Below are 20,169 nucleotides of genomic sequence, written 5' to 3'. Positions count from 1 at the left end.
AATACACAATCTTAATATAGCATGCTTTGTACATGTATGATGTAAACGTGTGGGTTGTGTGCGTAGTTAGTCGGACCATGGAAGTGGAAGTATTATATACTTCCATGGTCGGACAAACCTTGCAAACTGTATGCAAAATTTCACTCAAATACACCAAGTTCAACATTCTGTCGTTCGTGAAAAATTATTAAAGAAAAAAATGATCCCGAGAATATATATGCACCCTCAATATAGGTAAAAAAATATATCGGCCCAATATATTTAAAAATGCCAAATTTAGCAACATGTCATAAAAAAACAAAAAAACCATTGACAAGATGAGAATCGTTAGTGTATGTACTAACACCAGGTACATCATTTAAAAGTTTAAGCTTAAAAACTGTACATAATCCTACGAAATCAGCCGTATAATCCTATACTAGTATACCAAGTGCGGGACTGTCGAAAGGACACTGGTAAAACAATATGATCCCAGTATTTAGCCAAGGGCACACAATTTATATTAGCATATATAATGATGTTCTATTTTATAAATTATTAAAATCATTTGGTGACAAAATATCTTTTTGTATAAGCAGTTCATAGTGGATGGTAATTGGGAGATATCAAATATAGCAAACTAACATGTACGTCATTTTGACTTTGATGGAAAGTTGTTTAATTGGCAATCATATCACATCTCCTTATGTCATAATGGTTTGAGTTTTTTCAAGACTAACAAATACGTACTAGGAGAATAAACTATGTTGCTGTTATAGATTAAATCTTACTAGTGTTGTGCACATGTGATGTTATAATTTGGTAGATTAAATACTTGCTATACTAAATATACTTATTTCGGGGCCTTTTATAGCTGACTATGCGGTATGGGCTTTGCTCATTGTTGAAGGTCGTACGGTGACCTATAGTTGTTAATTTCTGTGTCATTTTGGTCTTTTGTGGAGAGTTGTCTCATTGGCAATCATACCACATCTTCTTTTTTTATAATTATAAACTTTCATATTCAAGAGAACCCAGCAAATCTTTACTAAAACTACCGTAACAGATAAGCAGTAGAAAAATACTTGTCCATTCTGCATTAGTCACGTGTTATCTATAGGTCTTTGGTTTTGATTGTCGTTATAATAATTGGCCGGTTGCTGTGATGTGTATATCCCACATTTCCATTTTTGCAAATAAAGAAATAGCAACCCTTTTAATTTACATAAACACTCGTATACTTGTTAGAAAAACTCCTTATAAGACTGTGAATGCCCTCGTGCTTTTCCCGACGCCCATGTGACCAATATGCCCCCCACAAAAAGGCACATTTGCTAATCGCATGTGAGTCGTTTTGTCTCCCCACTTTGTGAAAAGGTGCGTTTTTTACCAGCTGTACCAGGCCTGTATATCATATCTAACTCAAAACACCAAAAACACACCCATCTCCGAAGACCAAAGTGCAAATTAATATGAATCTAAATTCAAAATGATTTTAAGATTAGTCCCTCGCGCGACGCGTTGATGTGGACATTGAAATATCGGGCGTCCGTCCTTTCGTCCGGTCTTGTTAGCTCTCTAACGTGTACAATTCTTGCCAGATTTTTATAAAACTTATATATCATGTATATATCAGCCTTGTTGCTGACAAGTTTCAAAATCAGTGCCGACTAACTGCTTATTGCATTGAGTAAAAACAAAAAGCGACTCAAAGACAAACACCAGTTTACAAGTATACGACATAAATATGAAGATGTCAGAATGTGACAGTAAACCGAATTTATTTTACATTTATTAATGACTTGCTATTTTTATTACCGGATTTCCAGTCCCGTTATTGATTTATTGTTGTACTGCAGACGAGCAGGCGGACTGCTCCAGTTATTTCCGTGCGATGACTTATGAACCTTTCATCCAAAGGTTTTCAAATTTTGATATGTTGTAACTGGTGAGAAAATGGAGGTTAAGAGTTCGATATTGACGATTAACTTTACATCATTCAGCAACAACATTATTTTGATTTGAAATGAAATGCTATTGCTAAGAAATATTTTAAAAATTTTTAGCCTTCGATTAGAACAAATACATGTACTGGGATTTTTTTTGTATCATTATACCTATAAATAGGATAAAGTCAAGATTGGGAAACCAAAGGGCACCAAGATATTTTATTAAAATTTTGAATTGATTGAATACTACCATATATATCTTCAGAATAAAACTGATACAGGAGCAGGAAGGTTATTGAAATTGATGTAGTTTTTTTTCCATTAATGTCGGTCATTTTTATTCTTGTTAAAACACGAAATACAGAGATTACCTGATTCAAAAATTAAATTACTTGCTTTGCATCGAATTTATTGTATCTGCTACATGTATGAGAAGCGGGGAAACGAGAATGTTTTTTTTTATATACAAAAGATAATTGTTTAAAAACAGTTTTACTGTATAAAATATTAAAAACATATTTTTAGATACAATGTTACAGTAACTGTCCTTATTTCTCTTTTAATTTTCAAGCATATAAACTTTTAAATTATCTGCGTTTTTCAATAATACAATATTTTATTACAAAGTATTAACACGTTTTCACGAATATAATCTGCATGTTTAATGATGTCTTTATCTGGCAACTCTTGGCTTCCGTAATTGGTATAATCTGTTTACAACGTCTGGATTTAATTATACACAATTAGCGTTACATTGTATTTGATCAATTTTGGTAATTAACACATACGGTTTCCCTTTTAAAGTACTCTGTAGTGTTAAAAGATGAACCATTTCACAGTCAGGAAAATCCCTTCATTTACATACAAGTGACACATTTACCACCTATTAAGGGATAGTTACATAATGTAATTCATGCTCTTTCTTCGCAGTATTGCCAGTCGAGGTCGTTAAAAACTCCCATCATCATCATCTCTTTCTTCATTGTATTATTAGACATTTTCAATTGTAAACATAAACATTCTGACAACATTCTGATAAAATACATGTATGTGCATACTCGTGTATTTTCAATTTATAGGATCATGCAAAACACACGCCTTGGCTCAAGTTATATTGAAATAATTATTTTTCCACTTGTTTAAAATAAAAAAAAGATCACAAATAAGCAGAAGCTAAACTAACTTTTTTCCAAGTCCACATCAAGATTGGTAGACTTAAGCTTGGGTTGAGAAAACGTACCGTGTTTATCGATTTGATCTTATTTATTCTAGTTTAGAGTTCATTCTTAATGACATCGTTGTTTTCATATTTTGAAGTACAAAAGGAAAACCTGCTTACAATTTAGTACAGTGTTATTATAATAGTGCATTTCTCCCTACACCTGAGATTCATGTAGTATTTGCAACTGGACGTTTACACAAATCAATCCACCTACCCATTTATTATGTGGCTATAAGATTTAAAAAAAATATTTATTTTTTCCGTAAATGCGAAATAATCGACACATCTTACAGCATTTACTAGGGTCTGGATGGGGTCTTTCATATCTGTATTCCATGATAATTTAGATCATATTTCTCTATTTTTTTTTATATTTTATGCCCATTGTCATGATTATTTTCTATTCTGTATATATATTAGACCCTTTTTATCTAATTTTTTGGGAGTAAATTATTTTCTTTTTTTCTTCTTTTAGCTCTAACCACGACCCTCATTTACGTTTGTTGTGCATGCGAGATATAAACTGCAGTCTCGCAAAGCTATAGCTGTGTGAAGACAACTTAACAGTATCAATGTTTCATATACTAACTATGAAGTAAATAAAATGCATTTCTTTACGTACATAAATACATCCGACAAATGTTTTCAAAAATAAGCAAATATTTGTCAGCATTTACTTTGGTTGTAAATGTTTTATAAACCGCGGTCTCTCAAAACTTTGCATACGTCTATAAAGATATGTTGCAAATATTAATATTTATCAAAATAACTATGATAGTGGAAAGTATTAGTAAATAAAATACATGTCTTTACATACATAAACTATATCGACAAATGTTTACAAATATAACACAAACATTTGACAGCATTTACATTGGTTGTAAATGTTTTATAAACCGCGGTCTCTCAAAACTTTGCATCCGTCTGTAAAGATATGTTGCAAATATCGATATTTATCAAAATAACTATAATACTGGAAAGTTTAGTAAATAAAATACATTTCTTTACATGCATGAACGATATCAAAAAACGTTTGCAAATATAACATAAACATTTGACAGCATTTACATTGGTTGTAAATGTTTTATAAACCGCGGTCTCTCAAAACTGCCCACACCTCTGTAAAACATTTATGTAAATTTTAAACTTTGCATACATCTCCTATCCTGGAAAGTGCATGCAAATATAAGGCCTCTCTTTACATATCTTTAGAATATGAATAAAGATATGGAAATAAAATAATTATCTTTAGCATATCTTTGAGAACGTCCTAAATAATGCCAAAGGAATAATGCATTTACATATACATTAGTAGGTCCGCAAATATATCTGGCAGAAAAGTAGTTACATTTGTCAAACATTTACATGATTACCCAAATTGTTGTAAATCTGCCTTTTCGTGTAGTGAAATTGAATAAGGAAATGGAAATCGAATAAGGAAAAGAAAATCCAATAAGGAAATAGAAACCAAAAAAGGAAATGAACATTGAAAAAGGAAAAAGAAACCGAATAAGGAAATGAAAATCGAATAAGGAAATGGAAATCGAATAAGGAAATAGAAACTGTATATAAGGAAATGAAAATTGAATAAGGAAAAAGAAACCGAATAAGGAAACGAAAAAAAAATTTGAAAAAACTTTTTGAGGAAAAAAAAAATTTGAGAAAAAAAATTTTGAGGAAAAAAAAATTTTGAGGAAATTTGAGGAAAAAAAAATTTGAGGAAAAATAAATTTTGAGGAAAAAAAATTTTGAGGAAAAAAAAAATTTGAGGAAAAAAAATTTTAAGGAAAAAAAATTCTGAGGAAAAAAAATTTTGAAGGAAAAAATCTTTTTAGTTTGGACTTGTAATATTTTTTAAAATTTGAATATCGAAAAAGGAAAAAGGAACCAACTTGTGTCTGGTCTGAATCTGAAAGAATCATTTCGATGATTTATTGGCTCATATCCATTCACACATGTCCTTGTAAATAGTTAAATAATATATATATAACAAAGATTCCGAACTCCAAGGAATATTCAAAACGGAAAGTCCGTAGTCAAATGGGAAAATCAAAAGCTCAAACACATCAAACGAATGGATAACAACCGTCATATTCCTGACTTGGTAAAGGCTTTTCATTTTTTATGTAGAAAATGGTTGATGAAACCAGGTTTAAAAGTTAGCTATACGTCTCACTTAAATGAAAGTCGCATACAATTCCATTATATTTACAACAATGTGTGAACTTAACTAACAGACATTAGGTAAAAATGTCAAAAATATTGGTACAGTAGTCAACTTCATTGTGTTATAATCTAAATCACTGTAAATGCAAACAAATATGTAACAAAGAAACACAAAAAGACATGTAATCAAAGCACATTAGCAAAAGCAAATAATTAGAAGGTTTTTTTAACCTCTAACTAATACATTGATGCTGTTTAATTTGTGTTGATTCAGGTTTATTGAATTTTAATAGTGTAACCGTCTCAAGGAATATGGCGTAACAACGGGGTGTTAAAAAAAGGTATAACAAAAATACCGAACTCCAAGGAAAACACCAAACGAACGTCCGCTATCAAATAGAAAAAAAATAAGCTCAAACACGCCATTCGATGGAAAATAACTGTCACATTTCTGACTTGGTACTGACATTACCTTATGATTAAAATCAGGTATTTTACCTGGTTTTATATCTATCTAAACTGCTCTTTAGTATGAAAGTCGCATAGAATTCTATTCGACTGACAACAATATGTGCACACTGACAGAGACAGATAGATATGTGGTGTCAACAAGCAAGTTACAATCATGGGGAAACGATCATGTCTTCCTCTCAAACTATGATGTTATCAATCTGCTTAAAGTAAAATCACAAAAATATTGTACTCCGACGAAATTTAAAACAGAATGTCCCTAATCAAATGGCATAATCAAAGCTCAAAAAGATAAAACATAAGGATAACAACTGTCATATTCCTGAATTGATTTTCTTTATGTAGAAAATGGTGGATTCAAACTGGTTTTATAGCTAGCTTAACCTCTTACTTGTTTAAAAGCCGAATAACACTCCATTATATTAAGACCGATGTGTGAACAAAACAAACAGACATAATAGGTAAAAATGTAAAAATAGGGGTACAGCTGTCAACATTGTGTCATTATCTTAATCACTACAAAAGCACAAATATTTAAACAAAGAAGCACAAAAGGGCATATAGACAAAGCATATTAGCAAAAAATAAGACAATAATACTAAAACTTACTATAGCGTAAGTCATCACGTCATTTTTGTCATAAATGAGCCAGATTTTAGATATTTTGGGCATCTAATATAGCAAGAGTATGATATGTGTTCGGTACTCATAAGATTGAACAAACAAAAAAAAGGAACAGGCTAAGACTTATATGCTGTGTTTGGCAATATATATCCTTTCATATGTTCTTATAAGATCTTGACAACCCAAGGTCGCAGTCTTGACTTATGATGAAGATGTTTACCATATTGAAATCTTTATATTTCGTTCACAATAAAGACACAAATTTAAGTTACATTACTATGGTAATGTCAAGTGTTCTGTACAGTTCTTCCATAGTGACATCATTATGATCTTATATTAGTAAGTGTCAGTAAAATTTGTTGGTTAAACATATGGTAAACCCAAGTACTTTTCACAGTTTTCTAATAGTGATAGTGTAATATCATATGTTTGGGTAACCCATTCATGTTATAGTATAACCATGATAAAGTATTCTGCACAAGTCTAATATAGTGACATCATGATCATATGTGTTCCTGTTATATGTTTGAGCTATTGAAAACACGTGGTTATGTTAAGGATTTTGAAAATCCTTCAATATCGAAATGATTACCTTATATGTTCAAGTAACACATTAAAGTTAAAAGTCTAAGTTACAATAAAACCATGGTAATGTCAAATGTTATATACAGTTCTGTTACACAAAAACTATGATAATGTAAAGTAGTATGTACAGTTCTTCTACACAAGTTGCAGTGTAAAATGTTTTCAATATTAATATCAGTGTTATGTAACGTTTTCATCTCGGGTCGACATTCGTGACAGTATGATCTCATGTATTCTTGATATACATTATCAAAAGTAGAATTAAGAGTATTTTTTACAGTTCATTATAGAGACAACATGATCTCATGTGATCGAGAAAAAAATGAAGTTACAGCTGTACAGTAAATAAGGTCAACAGAAGTATACTCCTGTTCAAAAGTCAGAAATCGATTAAGAGAAACAAAACCGTGTTACTAAAACCGAGGGAAACACATCAACTATAAGAGAAAAACAACCAAACAACACAAACACTGAAGGACAACACACACAAAACGACAATGCAACATATATAGAAACGAACTATTTGAAAACAGCTGCCATATTCCTGACTTGGTACAGGACATTTTAACCCCGTGTTGTGGCGAGTCAAACCTCGCACTTTATGGCAATGTTAAATACACCGCTGAAATGACATCATTACATGACAAATTAATGCAAGAACACTCAGGACATAAATACATAAATGAATAATATAATAACTATTACATTTCGACATGTTAAACACAGAATAGCTGGAAATACAAAAGTTGTTTTCCATTCGTTCCATCAGTTGGTATAGTCAACTACTGACATTTTGTCAGATTTAATGGACGACGTTCTCCTTTTTGAATTTATCTTGAAGATATTTTTTAATAGAAACGCAAAGATAATCTCAAGTGTTTTTTATAAGTCTCTTGTAATGGAATTGTGATATCCTGTGTTCCAGTGCTACATTTTTTTAACTAGAGTAAATCCATGATCATGACAAGCAGTATCTGTTTTGAAGTACTGACCAAGTGTTGTAACTTTGTATGTGATCAATTATCAAAGATGACCGCCAGTAGGGGACTTGGTTTAACAAAGGACACTATGGACAGTACAAGCAAATGTCTCTTTTTAGAATACCCCTGTATTGAATGAAACCAAACATGACATGGATAATACTTATGAGGTGATGACCAAGTTTTCGTACTTTGAAGCAGATCCATCATCCAAGATGGTCGCCAGAGAGGGACTAGGTTTAAAAATGATCCTAGGGGAAATATATACAAATGGCGTTTTTAAAAGAACCACAAAATGGAATGAAATAAAATATAGCATTAAGGTTCCTTATGAGATGTTGACTAAGTGTTGTAGCCTTGTAGGCCACCAATCATCCAAGATTGCCGCCAGCGAAGACTTAGTTTAACGTATGACCCTATGTACAATATATACAAAAGTCTTTTTTTAGAGAACAACTAAACGGAATGAAACCAAACATGGTATGAATGTTCCTTATAAAGTGCTGACAAAGTGTTGTTAATCGTTAGCAAATAAATAATCCAAGATGGCTGTCAACGGGAAACTTAGTTTAACAAAAGACCCTATGTGAAATGCATACTAAAGTCTTATGTTAAAGAACCACTGAATGGAATGAAACCAAACATTGCATCAATGTTCATTATGAGGTGCTGACCAAGTGTTGCTACTTTAAATCAAATCATCAACCAATATGGCTGACAGCAGGGGACTTAGTTTAACAAAAGACCCTATTGGAAATATATACAAATGTCTTATTCTAGAAAAACCGCTTTGTAGCCGAACAATCATCCAAGATGACCGCAAGAGTTGATCACAAGACCCGATCCACAGCAGGAAATATAGGACTGTTCCCTAGAGTAAACCGGAACGTACTGCTTACATCTCACTCATTTAACCATCTACTCACATTCGTTGGTTTCGTTTGGTAAGCCAGGCGCAGAAATGGTGATATTAGGTGCACTACCTCTTTAAGGATTCGAGTTGATAAGAAGCAGTTGATAAGAAGCACTACCTCTTTAAGGATTCGAGTTGATAAGAAGCACTACATCTTTAAGGATTCGAGATGATAATAAGCACTACCTCTTTAAGGATTCGAGTTGATAAGAAGCACTACCTCTTTAAGGATTCGAGTTGATAAGAAGCACTACCTCTTTAAGAATTCGAGTTGGTATCATGTCTGGTCCTATCATGGCTTTTGATGTGTCAAGCTTTCTAAAAAGTTTGTTTACGTCATTTGCTGTTACTCTTAGTTTGTCTTTGTCTTCGATATTGCTGTTTCCAAGAAAACTCAGATGGCATTGTTTTAGTGTTGCTCTCCACCAATTGCAACGTATTCAAAATTCTGACCAAATTGCAATTTATTTAACTAAACCAAATTGTTCAACTGGTCAGAATATTAAACAAATTGTTCAGCCAAAATGTGAAATTGCAAAGTAATAAAATAAAACATACTTACAGAGAATACAGTCCTGTAAGACTTTTTTTTTTTTTTTTTTTTTTTTTATCTTTATTCAATTCTTCAACATATATATACAACAGATATATTACATATTACACAAAAATATCACAAGGCAATGTTTTTAAGTATAATCATATATAATCAGCACAATAATTAGAAATTAAATGTTATGACACCTTCGGTTTCTTGTACCAGAATATTATTCTTTAAAAAGTGTTTCTCAAAAACATTTCTCATACACCTTGAATCACACAAATATCCATACAGGTAAGTTATATAATATTTTACAGTGTATTTAAATAGTCTAATAAGATCAACATTACTGTTTAAATTTTTAAGTAAATTCCTTCTGAAGATACAATATCTTGCTACAGATAACATGAAATTGACAAAACTTACATTTACGCCTTTGATAGATCCAAATAACCCAAACATAAATACCTCATCAATTTAACTCCACTTTAATAATGATATGACAAAATGTGTCTATCAGTTTGTATAGGTATATTATAGTCATTTCCATGCTGAAGGAACTGTTATTATTTTGAATTGCTATAAAAATGTCCAAACTAAGCTTTCATATAGTTTTTCTTTCTAAAAGTATTCTATATTCATAAGAATCAGACATTATGTGAATTAAAACATTTCATATTCAGTAAAATTTGTGTAAAATAACAATATGCCATTGATAAGTTTCCATGGGGAGATAACCTAAAATATTATTCTTTTGAATAAAAACTTTTCGAGAAAAAAAAATGATTATTTCCCCATGGAAACTTCCTACAAACATATTGCAAACATATTGCAATTTTACACATATCTTACTGAATATGAAATGTTTTAATTCACATAATGTCTGATTCTTATGAACATAGTATACTATATGAAAGCTTAGTTCGGACACTTTATAATTACACTTCCTTCAGCATGGAAATGACTATAATATACCTATACAAACTGATAGACTGATTTTGTCACAACATCATTAAAGTGGAGTAAAAGTCTTATAGGATTGTAAGTATGTTTTATTTTATCACCTTGCACTTTCATGACTTGGCTGTAGGAAACTACAGCAGTTAGTTCAAATTTCTGACCAGTTGAACAATTTGATTTTATAAAACAAATTGCAATTTGGTCAGAATTTTGAATAAGTTGCAATTGGTGGAGAGCAACACTAACAGTCAAGTCACTGTAAGTATAGCAGCTTTCCCTTTACTGCGAGTCTATTACTTCTGTTCCTGAGCTGTTCTTCAAGGTTGATATGTTGACTACTGTATATATATATATGCTTTCAGTTTTCCTGGACTTGATGTATGCCAAAATTTCTTTCCCATGGTAGCCCTTTTCTGTTCTTCGTCATACAGCCCTTTCATCGTTTAATATACCCCTGATCTATCTATCGTGTTTGTGTTTCCCTGGTGTTTTTTTTTCAAGTAGGGGACAATGTTTGTAACAAAGAATCAACATGTATTTAAGTCAGTACCGTGAATCCACCTCGTATCCACGGCCTATACAACTGAATGTTCAAACGATTTAAAATTTTAGAAAACAAATAATCAACTGATTTTGGAAAAAAAGGAGCACGGCTAAAGAAAATTTCCTATGTCCTAGTTACAATGATTCACAGTACACCGAATAAAGAAGGCAAACTTGAAGAGTTAAACAATCAACCAATCTCAATAATAGATCCGGTAATTCAAATACGTGAACCATTTCAAATTTAGTTTTGAGACATCCGGTGTGCATTTTGGCTGGAAAAGTTGACAATTTTAACATTTTAATGCTCAGGTTAATGACATGTGTCGGGTAGATCGGGTCGAAAGGGTCCTAATCCCGTAATCCCGGGCTTAAAAACATGAAATCTAGAAGTCCCGAATTTAAAGAAATTTAAATCCGGACAACCCGAGAGAATTCCGAAATCCCGAAAGTATAAAATCACGAAATCCCGAGCTTAAAAAAACCTAAATAAAGGTCCTGCCCCGCCTCATCATTGTAACAATGTGTGAATTGGTAACAACTTTAGACTATTGTCCCATATGTGAAGATTTACCTATATTCACAAATATTTATTATGGTGATTACAGTGTACATAACATTTGGTCCTTCAGAATGTGGACAAGCTTAAACCAAGTTATACCAGACTTGTTTTTCAAATTCTCTGTAAGAAAATATTTTGGTTGCTTATTTCACCCCTCATTATCATTTGGTTCATTCTATAGAGCTCAACATTGAAATAATGTGTGCACATTAAAAAGTTTGAATTTTATTCACCAATTAACTTCTTTAAGAGGCTCCTGCAAAATATTGTGCTATTTATTATTTTGTTACCACTACAGCAATTCAAAGTATTCCGATCTGACTTTGTATTTAAAGAAAAATGACAATAATAACATAAAATCATTAAGAATTGAAAAAGGACCAGCCAAGATTTGACAATTTGTTAATTAATTAATAAGAGGTATGACATGAACATTTTGAAAATAATTTGTATTTTTGTGAATGCAAGATTTATAGTAGTTAGTCTCAATTGTCCAGTTTTTAAAAAGAACTTAAGAAAAATGAAGTCTTTCATATTTGAAAAAATGTGAATATCTTTTCTAAAGTTCCTTGAAATTTCATTATTTCTTTGTTCTGACAATGATGTGAATCATTCATTTATTTCCTATGGTATAAAGATTGTCCTAATGATAGCGCCAAGGATTTGTATATAGCGCTATGTATTTTAATTATTAGTCATTTTAACATCTGTTTCTGAGAGGCAGATTATTATTACATAACATTATAAAAATAACCATAGTGTTGAAAATTATTTATAAGAATTTAAAACCCTTAAAATAGAAAATGATAAAAATCAATTCCAAATTGTACAAAAATACATGCACAAAAAATGTACATGTACTTAGTATTAATTAATAAAGTTTATAAATCCTTGCATAAATGTACTGTGTATAATCTACATCTATAACTTAGTTCTTTTGTTTCTTTTTTATATGCCTCTTTTGTATAATATAGGTTAAAAAGCTAAATATAAAATTATGGCATTTTACTCAATATAAAAATTATGGCATTTTGCTTTAATACTTCTAAAGTCCATTAAACATGGTAGAAGTAGAAAATATATTTAAACTGACTTTTGAAGAAGAAGTAATCAGTGATAAATCTGTCATGATTAATTGTTAATCAACTTGAATATCAGACTATTGCAAAAACACACAATCAACAGTAACAGATGAAACAGTCTGCATCATACTGGGAGGTATCCAGTAGGGAACATTTGAGAAAATTATAGGAAAAAAAAATACAATTAGATTTGACTTTATGAATTCACCAAACAGTTTAACCTTAATTGAACATTTTAGTCTAGTTAAATTATCATTACTTTAAAATTATTTTTTTATCCATGATTTTAATTTTTAGAAAAAATACAAATTCCCCCTGTTAGGTGCCTGTTATAATTCTAATGAAAAGAGTGAAAGGAATAAAGAAAATTTATGCAGTGTATGTAAGTTATAATTAGTTAAATTAATTCCATTATTCTGCCTCCTGTGAGTGCATGAGCATCATATACAATTAACTGCCAAATTCCTAAAACTGTTTATTTTATAGCCAAGTATTTTTTTATCCTCTTCTCTCCATGGCAATCTGATTTTGTGCCAAAGTTTGTGATTTTTCGTCAGTAAGAACAAAACCCTGCTGTAGTCAACACCCCTCTGTTATGGTGGTATGGAACTGTGTCATTCTGAAGGCTATGACGAGTGTCATGTGAGACCTATTTATAGTACATTGGGACATCTTATCGCTATTGTAAGTTTCTTTAAATTTTTAATGTCTAAAAATAACTTTTTATTTGTTAAGTGAAAACAGTTTAACAGGGAGAATAAAGATACATATATGTTTGAAACAACATTATATAATTCTAAGGAAGTTTTGAATTTTGAGGACAATTTTCTCTCAAAGAAAAAATAAATAACTTTTATTATAGAAATATATATAGTCATGTGATTTTAGTCAAAGCTTCATGTATATTATATATACATGTGCTCTTTCTTTTTCTTGTAAATATACATGTAGTGTATAATGACACTCCCATCGTTGAATATAAGTGTGATGTAAATACTCGGGGGGGGGGGGGGGGGGGGGGGCACTTCCTATGTAATGAGTGGTAGGGTTGAGCCGCTGGAATAGGTCACTATTTCATGCTTCATGATATATGAAAAGGATGAGAAATTCAGATAAATTATATCAATAGGTTGATATTATCACTTGCTGGATTATATCATAAGTATCTGAAACTAATCAAATGTCGTATTTATTTTTGATGCAGTTAAACCACAGTCCTAAATGCATCAGCTATTTGTCATTCAAACCAATTAAACTTTATTTATTCAATGTGGTATTTCCACTGAGGTTATATTAGTTATATAGATGCAATAAATCTGATCATTTTGAAATTTGCACCTTATTAACTTTCAAAGGTTTGTATGTATACATGAAACAATTATTTAAAGAAATTCCATATGATAGTGTCAGCGTCCTTTAAGAGGGAACAGCAAATGTAACTTTTTTAGAGTTTTTAATTGATGTTAAACTCAGTAAAAGTCTCTGGAGTGTTACTACATTTATCTGACAAATATATTATTTTGAAATTGAAATTTCTTCATAATTAAAGATATAAAAGGGGCAAATAGAGGAAAGTGTTTAAGATGTGACGAATTTGTTGGAAAAGCAAGGTGTGATTATTGCGACTGCGTTGCTTTTAAACAAGAACTTGATAATGACCTCAATTTTTTTTCATATACTAAGGTACCAGAAGATAAAAAATATCCAAATATATCTATAGGTCTGTTTTTGTTAATTAATATATGACAAGGTATATATTTTGGATAAACAAAATATATGAAAAGGGTGGGGTGCTTGATGTCTCAGCCGCTCATCCCTACCAAAAAAAGTTTGAAGTCCCCTCCCCCTCCCCCTTCCCCCCACCCCCCGAGTGTAAATATTAACAATCATTTACCAAATAGAAACTCCTATTAACATACATGTATATAAATATTCTTTCCATATCAAAATGGTTCTTTGTCATTCTTGAGCTACTAGTATGAGCACATACTTGGTTACGAAAATATCCTTTTTATTCTAAAAATTCCGAGCACATAGTAATCACCCTGTCTGTCGGTTTGTATATATATCCATGTGCCTTTCAAGGACAGCTTCTAACAAGCTGAACAGATAATGGTGAAACTTTACACAGCTGAAGAACACTATTTAAGGATAAAAATAAAAGAACATAACCCTGCCTGCCCATGCAGCATTTTAAAGGGTATAGATAATCAAAGTTGTGGGGCGTGGTATCCTTTTCTGAGTTTCTTTGCAGAACTTTAGAAGTTGACACTTTTAAGCTGTATAATTGGGTGAAATTATCTTGGAGGATTATATAATTTTCACACATGTAGGTTAGCTAAATTTAGTTAAAAGAATAGTTTTGGGGTGCACACAATGTTTTGCAGCTTGATAATGATGAGATGGAGGTTTAGTTTAAACATATTTTATTTGCTGAATTAAAGCAAAATGGATTAGACACAAGTAAATCATACTTATGAAGTCTTTTCCATAATACAATATAAAGTTACAATAATAGTATAATATAATGGACATGCATATAAAACAAACAGTTTATACAATATAATACTAGCTTTCATAGGTGAACAAAGAGGAGACAAAGTAAAAAAGGAAAAAGAAAGTTTGAAAAATCGTATACTTCTGTGACGATGACTTGTGGATTGATGGCAACGATGACGTCCTGTGTCAGCAATAATAATGCTCTATCAAGGCATAAGAAATCTGTTTGACCTTTTTACGTAATTCTGAACATGTTTGAAAATTTGAATATTTTGTTCGTTCGAAAGTTCCAAGTGTCCGCAAATTAATAGTTTTGTATCTAAAACAAAGTTTTCAGATAGCCAGTTAAGGTTATCGAATAAGTTTTTCCTACATAATGTGTATTTTGGGCAAACGAAAAAGTAATGGTAGACATCCTCAATATCGGACCCACAATGACAAGAGGGATCATTTATAATGTTAGCTCTAAATAGGTCATTGTTTAAGGATGAAGCGGAACATCGCAATTGCGTTAAGATAATATTTAATTTCCTTGGGCCGTACAAATAAAACGTTTCAATTTTACATACTAGACTATCGTTTTTTAATTCTTTCTTAAATTTAGAAATAGAGTCGACACTGCGAATTTTTGGATCAAGTTTATTCCATTCACGTATAGTAGAGGGAATAAACGATTCAGTAGTAAGGGAAAGTCTACAAAATGGAACAATAATATCTTGACCATTTCGCAACGGGTAGTTGGTTGTACTTTGTACACAAGGAGGTACAAGATTACATAGATATTCTGGTGCATGCTTTTGGTTCATGTTATAAAACATCTGTAATTTTCTTCTTCTTCTTCTTTCAAAAAGAGATTCCCAGCCAACCTCAGAATATAAAATTTCAGTTTTTGTAAATATTGGTAGACCTGTTACTATTCTTGCGGCCTCCAATTGTAAATTTTCTAATTTATTTGAGTAGCCTATTCCACAATTATCCCACACTTCCGTGGCATATTCGAAAATGGGTCTAATAAAAACTAAGTATAGTTTTTCTAAATTATTTCGAGATAATCGATATTTAAGTTTACGTAAAACATTTAAGTGTTTCTTTACACTTGTAATTATACTTTCAATATGATTGTTCCATTTTGCGTCACTACTGAAATTAACTCCAAGGTGCTTATGAGATGTACTTAAAGGTATATTTTTACCATTTAAGGAAAAGCTGAGGTCTGGAGTCTCAATATTTGAAAAAATCATAATTTCGGTTTTATCTGGGTTGAATGACATAAGCCATTTAGAAGACCAAACATCCAGCTCTTTCAAGTCGCGATCAATAACAGATCTAATCTGTTCTCCATCGTTACCAGAATAGTTGAATGATGTGTCGTCAGCAAATAGCCGACACAGTGAAGTAAGCTTATCAGCAATATCATTAATATATAAGACAAAGAGAAGAGGGCCCAGAACTGATCCCTGGGGGACACCAGCTGAGACATTACAGAAGGAAGAAGACGAGTTATTTAATACTACTCTCTGTTTTCTGTCGTGTAGATAATCCTGAAACCAATTCAATACGTTTCCGTCAACACCATAAGCTTTCATTTTATATATAAGACCCCTATGCCAAACTTTGTCAAAAGCTTTAGAGAAGTCACAGAATACAAAACAATTTATATCCTTTTTTTCCAAGGAGTTTAATATGCAATTATATATTTCTAAGAGTTGATGAACAGTTGAATTTTTAGGGAGGAATCCTGATTGATACTCATAAATTAATTTATTAGCTTTTAAATGATTGTATAAGTGCTTAAACACCACTCTTTCCATAACTTTTCCTACACAACTAATTAAGGATATCGGTCTATAATTTGATGGCAAAGATGAATCTCCCTTTTTGAAAATGGGTATCAGATTTGCTATCTTCCAGCTAGTTGGGTATATTCCCTCTCTTAAGGATTTATTAAATATAATATGGAGTGGAACTGCTACCTTTTCTGGACACAGCTTTAGCATCTTATGACTGATCACATCAGGACCAGATGCTTTGTTTGGATCTAATATCTGAATAATATCTATTATTTCTTTTATATTTACTTGAATATCTGAAAACTTACTATTAGTTTTTGTATCAAATTCGGGCAAATCAACATGATCTTCATCTAATTTTGAAATCATACTAAAATATTTGTTCAACAAATTACATTTCTCCTCATCTTCATATACAGTATCATTTAGTTCATTATCATTTATAATATTTTGGAGAGGGGGTATGGTTTCTGAACCTTTTTTGGATTTAATTAACGTTTTCATTAATTTCCAATACGTTTTTGAGTTTGAGGGTTGTTTTGATATTAGACAGTCCAAATTTGTTTCAAAATTTTCTTTGGCGATTTTTTTCATATTATTTACCTTATTTCGTTGTTTTTTGTACTTCATAATATTATTTTCACAATTATATTTAATCGCTTTTTTTCTTAATCTGTCTCGGATTCGAATTTCACGTCTTATGTCATTATTGAACCAGTGTTTGTCATTATGTCGTACTGTTACTATTTTAGTAGGAATGCATTTTTTAGCTATTTTCAAAAATTCTATTGTAAAACATTCACACATCTCATTAGTGGTTTTACTTTCGGGAAGCATAGTATTCCAGTCTATTTCGTCTAATTTCTCAGCAAATTTGGCTTTATCAGCCCGATCGTATAGCCATACTTCTCTTTTAAAAGATTTAAAATCGGACATTGGACATTCGAGAAATGCAACAGGTGCATCATGATCACTAATTGCAGATGGAGTTTTTAGAACATTTGAAAAGGAACATGACATAGAGTCACTAATAATAATCGGATCTAGCAGAGTACTACTATGGTCCGTTACTCTAGTAGGTAATTCAATAACATTGGTTAAATTGAACAAATTTAATGTGTCAATCAGTTTGTTATTATGCGTAGTAAGTAAGTCAGAGTTCAAATCGCCCGTTATTACCATCCTCTCATTGACCTGCAAACCCATCCCAATTGCATGATTTAATCGTGTCCAGTAGTTATTATCTGAATTAGGCGATCGGTAAGTGTGACACAATAGGAAGCTTTGACCTTTAGCATGGATATTGACAAAAAGGGATTCGTCTTCTTTCGTTTCGAGTGCATTTATTCGACTAAGTCCGATACCATCTTTGACATAAATGAGTAAACCACCACCAAAGCTATTTCTATCTTTTCGGACTATATTTGAAGAGATCAGTTATGCTTCAGTAAACATGTTACCTTGTTACCAGTGATGCAGTTCTAGACCTGATATTGGTCTTGCTAAAGACTTAAAATGCCAATCAATAAGTTTTAAATCATCAGATTTTGAGCAAAATATATTAAAGCTGCACAACAGATGCCACATGAGGAGCAGGATCTGCTTACCCTTCAGGATCATCTCAGATCACTCCCTATTTTGGTTGGGTTCATATTGCTCTTTGGTTAGTTTTCTATGCTGTTTTTTGTCTGAAACTACTATAACATGTACAACAAACAGATATATGTCAGTAGTCTAAGATTTGTCTACTGTTGTTTGTCTGTAGTCTAAGATTTGTCTACTGTTGTTTGTCTGTAGTCTAAGATTTGTCTACTATTGTTTGTCTGTAGTCTAAGCTTTGTCTACTGTTGTTTGTCAGTAGTCTAAGGTTTGTCTACTGTTGTTTGTCAATAGTCTAAGATATGTCTACTGTTGTTTGTCAGTAGTCTAAGATTTGTCTACTGTTGTTTGTCTACTGTTGTTTGTCAGTAGTCTAAGGTTTGTCTACTGATGTTTGTCAGTAGTCTAAGATTTGTCTACTGTTGTTTGTCTGTAGTCTAAGATTTGTCTACTGTTGTTTGTCAGTAGTCTAAGATTTGTCTACTGTTGTTTGTCAGTAGTCTAAGGTTTGTCTACTGTTGTTTGTCAGTAGTCTAAGATTTGTCTACTGTTGATTGTCTGTAGTCTAAGATTTGTCTACTGTTGTTTGTCAGTAGTCTAAGATTTGTCTACTGTCTGTTGATTGTCTGTAGTCTAAGATTTGTCTACTGTTGTTTGTCAGTAGTCTAAGATTTGTCTACTGTTGTTTGTCAGTAGTCTAAGGTTTGTCTTCTGTTGTTTGTCAGTAGTCTAAGGTTTGTCTACTGTTGTTTGTCTGTAGTCTAAGGTTTGTCTACTGTTGTTTGTCAGTAGTCTAAGGTTTGTCTACTGTTGTTTGTCTGTAGTCTAAGATTTGTCTACTGTTGTTTGTCAGTAGTCTAAGGTTTGTCTACTGTTGTTTGTCAGTAGTCTAAGGTTTGTCTACTGTTGTTTGTCAGAAGTCTAAGATTTGTCTACTGTTGTTTGTCAGTAGTCTAAGATTTGTCTACTGTTGTTTGTCAGTAGTCTAAGGTTTGTCTACTGTTGTTTGTCAGTAGTCTAAGGTTTGTCTACTGTTGTTTGTCTGTAGTCTAAGATTTGTCTACTGTTGTTTGTCAGTAGTCTAAGGTTTGTCTACTGTTATTTGTCAGTATTCTAAGGTTTGTCTACTATTGTTTGTCTGTAGTCTAAGATTTGTCTACTGTTGTTTGTCAGTAGTCTAAGGTTAGTCTACTGTTGTTTGTCTGTAGTCTAAGATTTGTCTACTGTTGTTTGTCAGTAGTCTAAGGTTTGTCTACTGTTGTTTGTCAGTAGTCTAAGGTTTGTCTACTGTTGTTTGTCAGTAGTCTAAGGTTTGTCTACTGTTGTTTGTCAGTAGTCTAAGATTTGTCTACTGTTGTTTGTCAGTAGTCTAAGGTTTGTCTACTGTTGTTTGTCAGTAGTCTAAGGTTTGTCTACTGTTGTTTGTCTGTAGTCTAAGATTTGTCTACTGTTGTTTGTCAGTAGTCTAAGGTTTGTCTACTGTTGTTTGTCAGTAGTCTAAGGTTTGTCTACTGTTGTTTGTCAGAAGTCTAAGGTTTGTCTACTGTTGTTTGTCAGTAGTCTAAGGTTTGTCTACTGTTGTTTGTCAGTAGTCTAAGGTTTGTCTACTGTTGTTTTTCTGTAGTCTAAGATTTGTCTACTATTGTTTGTCTGTAGTCTAAGATTTGTCTACTGTTGTTTGTCAGTAGTCTAAGGTTTGTCTACTAT

General features: G+C 31.8%; 1 protein-coding gene across 9 annotated transcripts in view; it reads left to right on the top strand.

Annotated features, from left to right (window-relative positions):
* The first annotated feature begins 13,067 nt into the window (after positions 1-13,067).
* The window catches only part of LOC139520873 (GRIP and coiled-coil domain-containing protein 2-like), an 88,130-nt gene continuing 81,028 nt past the window's right edge, over positions 13,068-20,169 (top strand). For 8 of the 9 annotated variants that reach the window (XM_071313890.1, XM_071313889.1, XM_071313885.1 and 5 more), the window contains exon 1: positions 13,068-13,258. In XM_071313890.1, the coding sequence (XP_071169991.1) occupies positions 13,178-13,258 (81 nt within the window). In that variant the 5' untranslated portion in view covers positions 13,068-13,177. The remainder of the gene's footprint in view (positions 13,259-20,169) is intronic. The other variant, XM_071313891.1, reaches the window with a different exon arrangement.

This window comes from Mytilus edulis, chromosome 4 (genome assembly GCF_963676685.1).
Source record: "Mytilus edulis chromosome 4, xbMytEdul2.2, whole genome shotgun sequence".
Lineage (NCBI taxonomy): Eukaryota > Metazoa > Mollusca > Bivalvia > Mytilida > Mytilidae > Mytilus > Mytilus edulis.
This window is presented reverse-complemented; position numbering and strand designations above follow the sequence as displayed.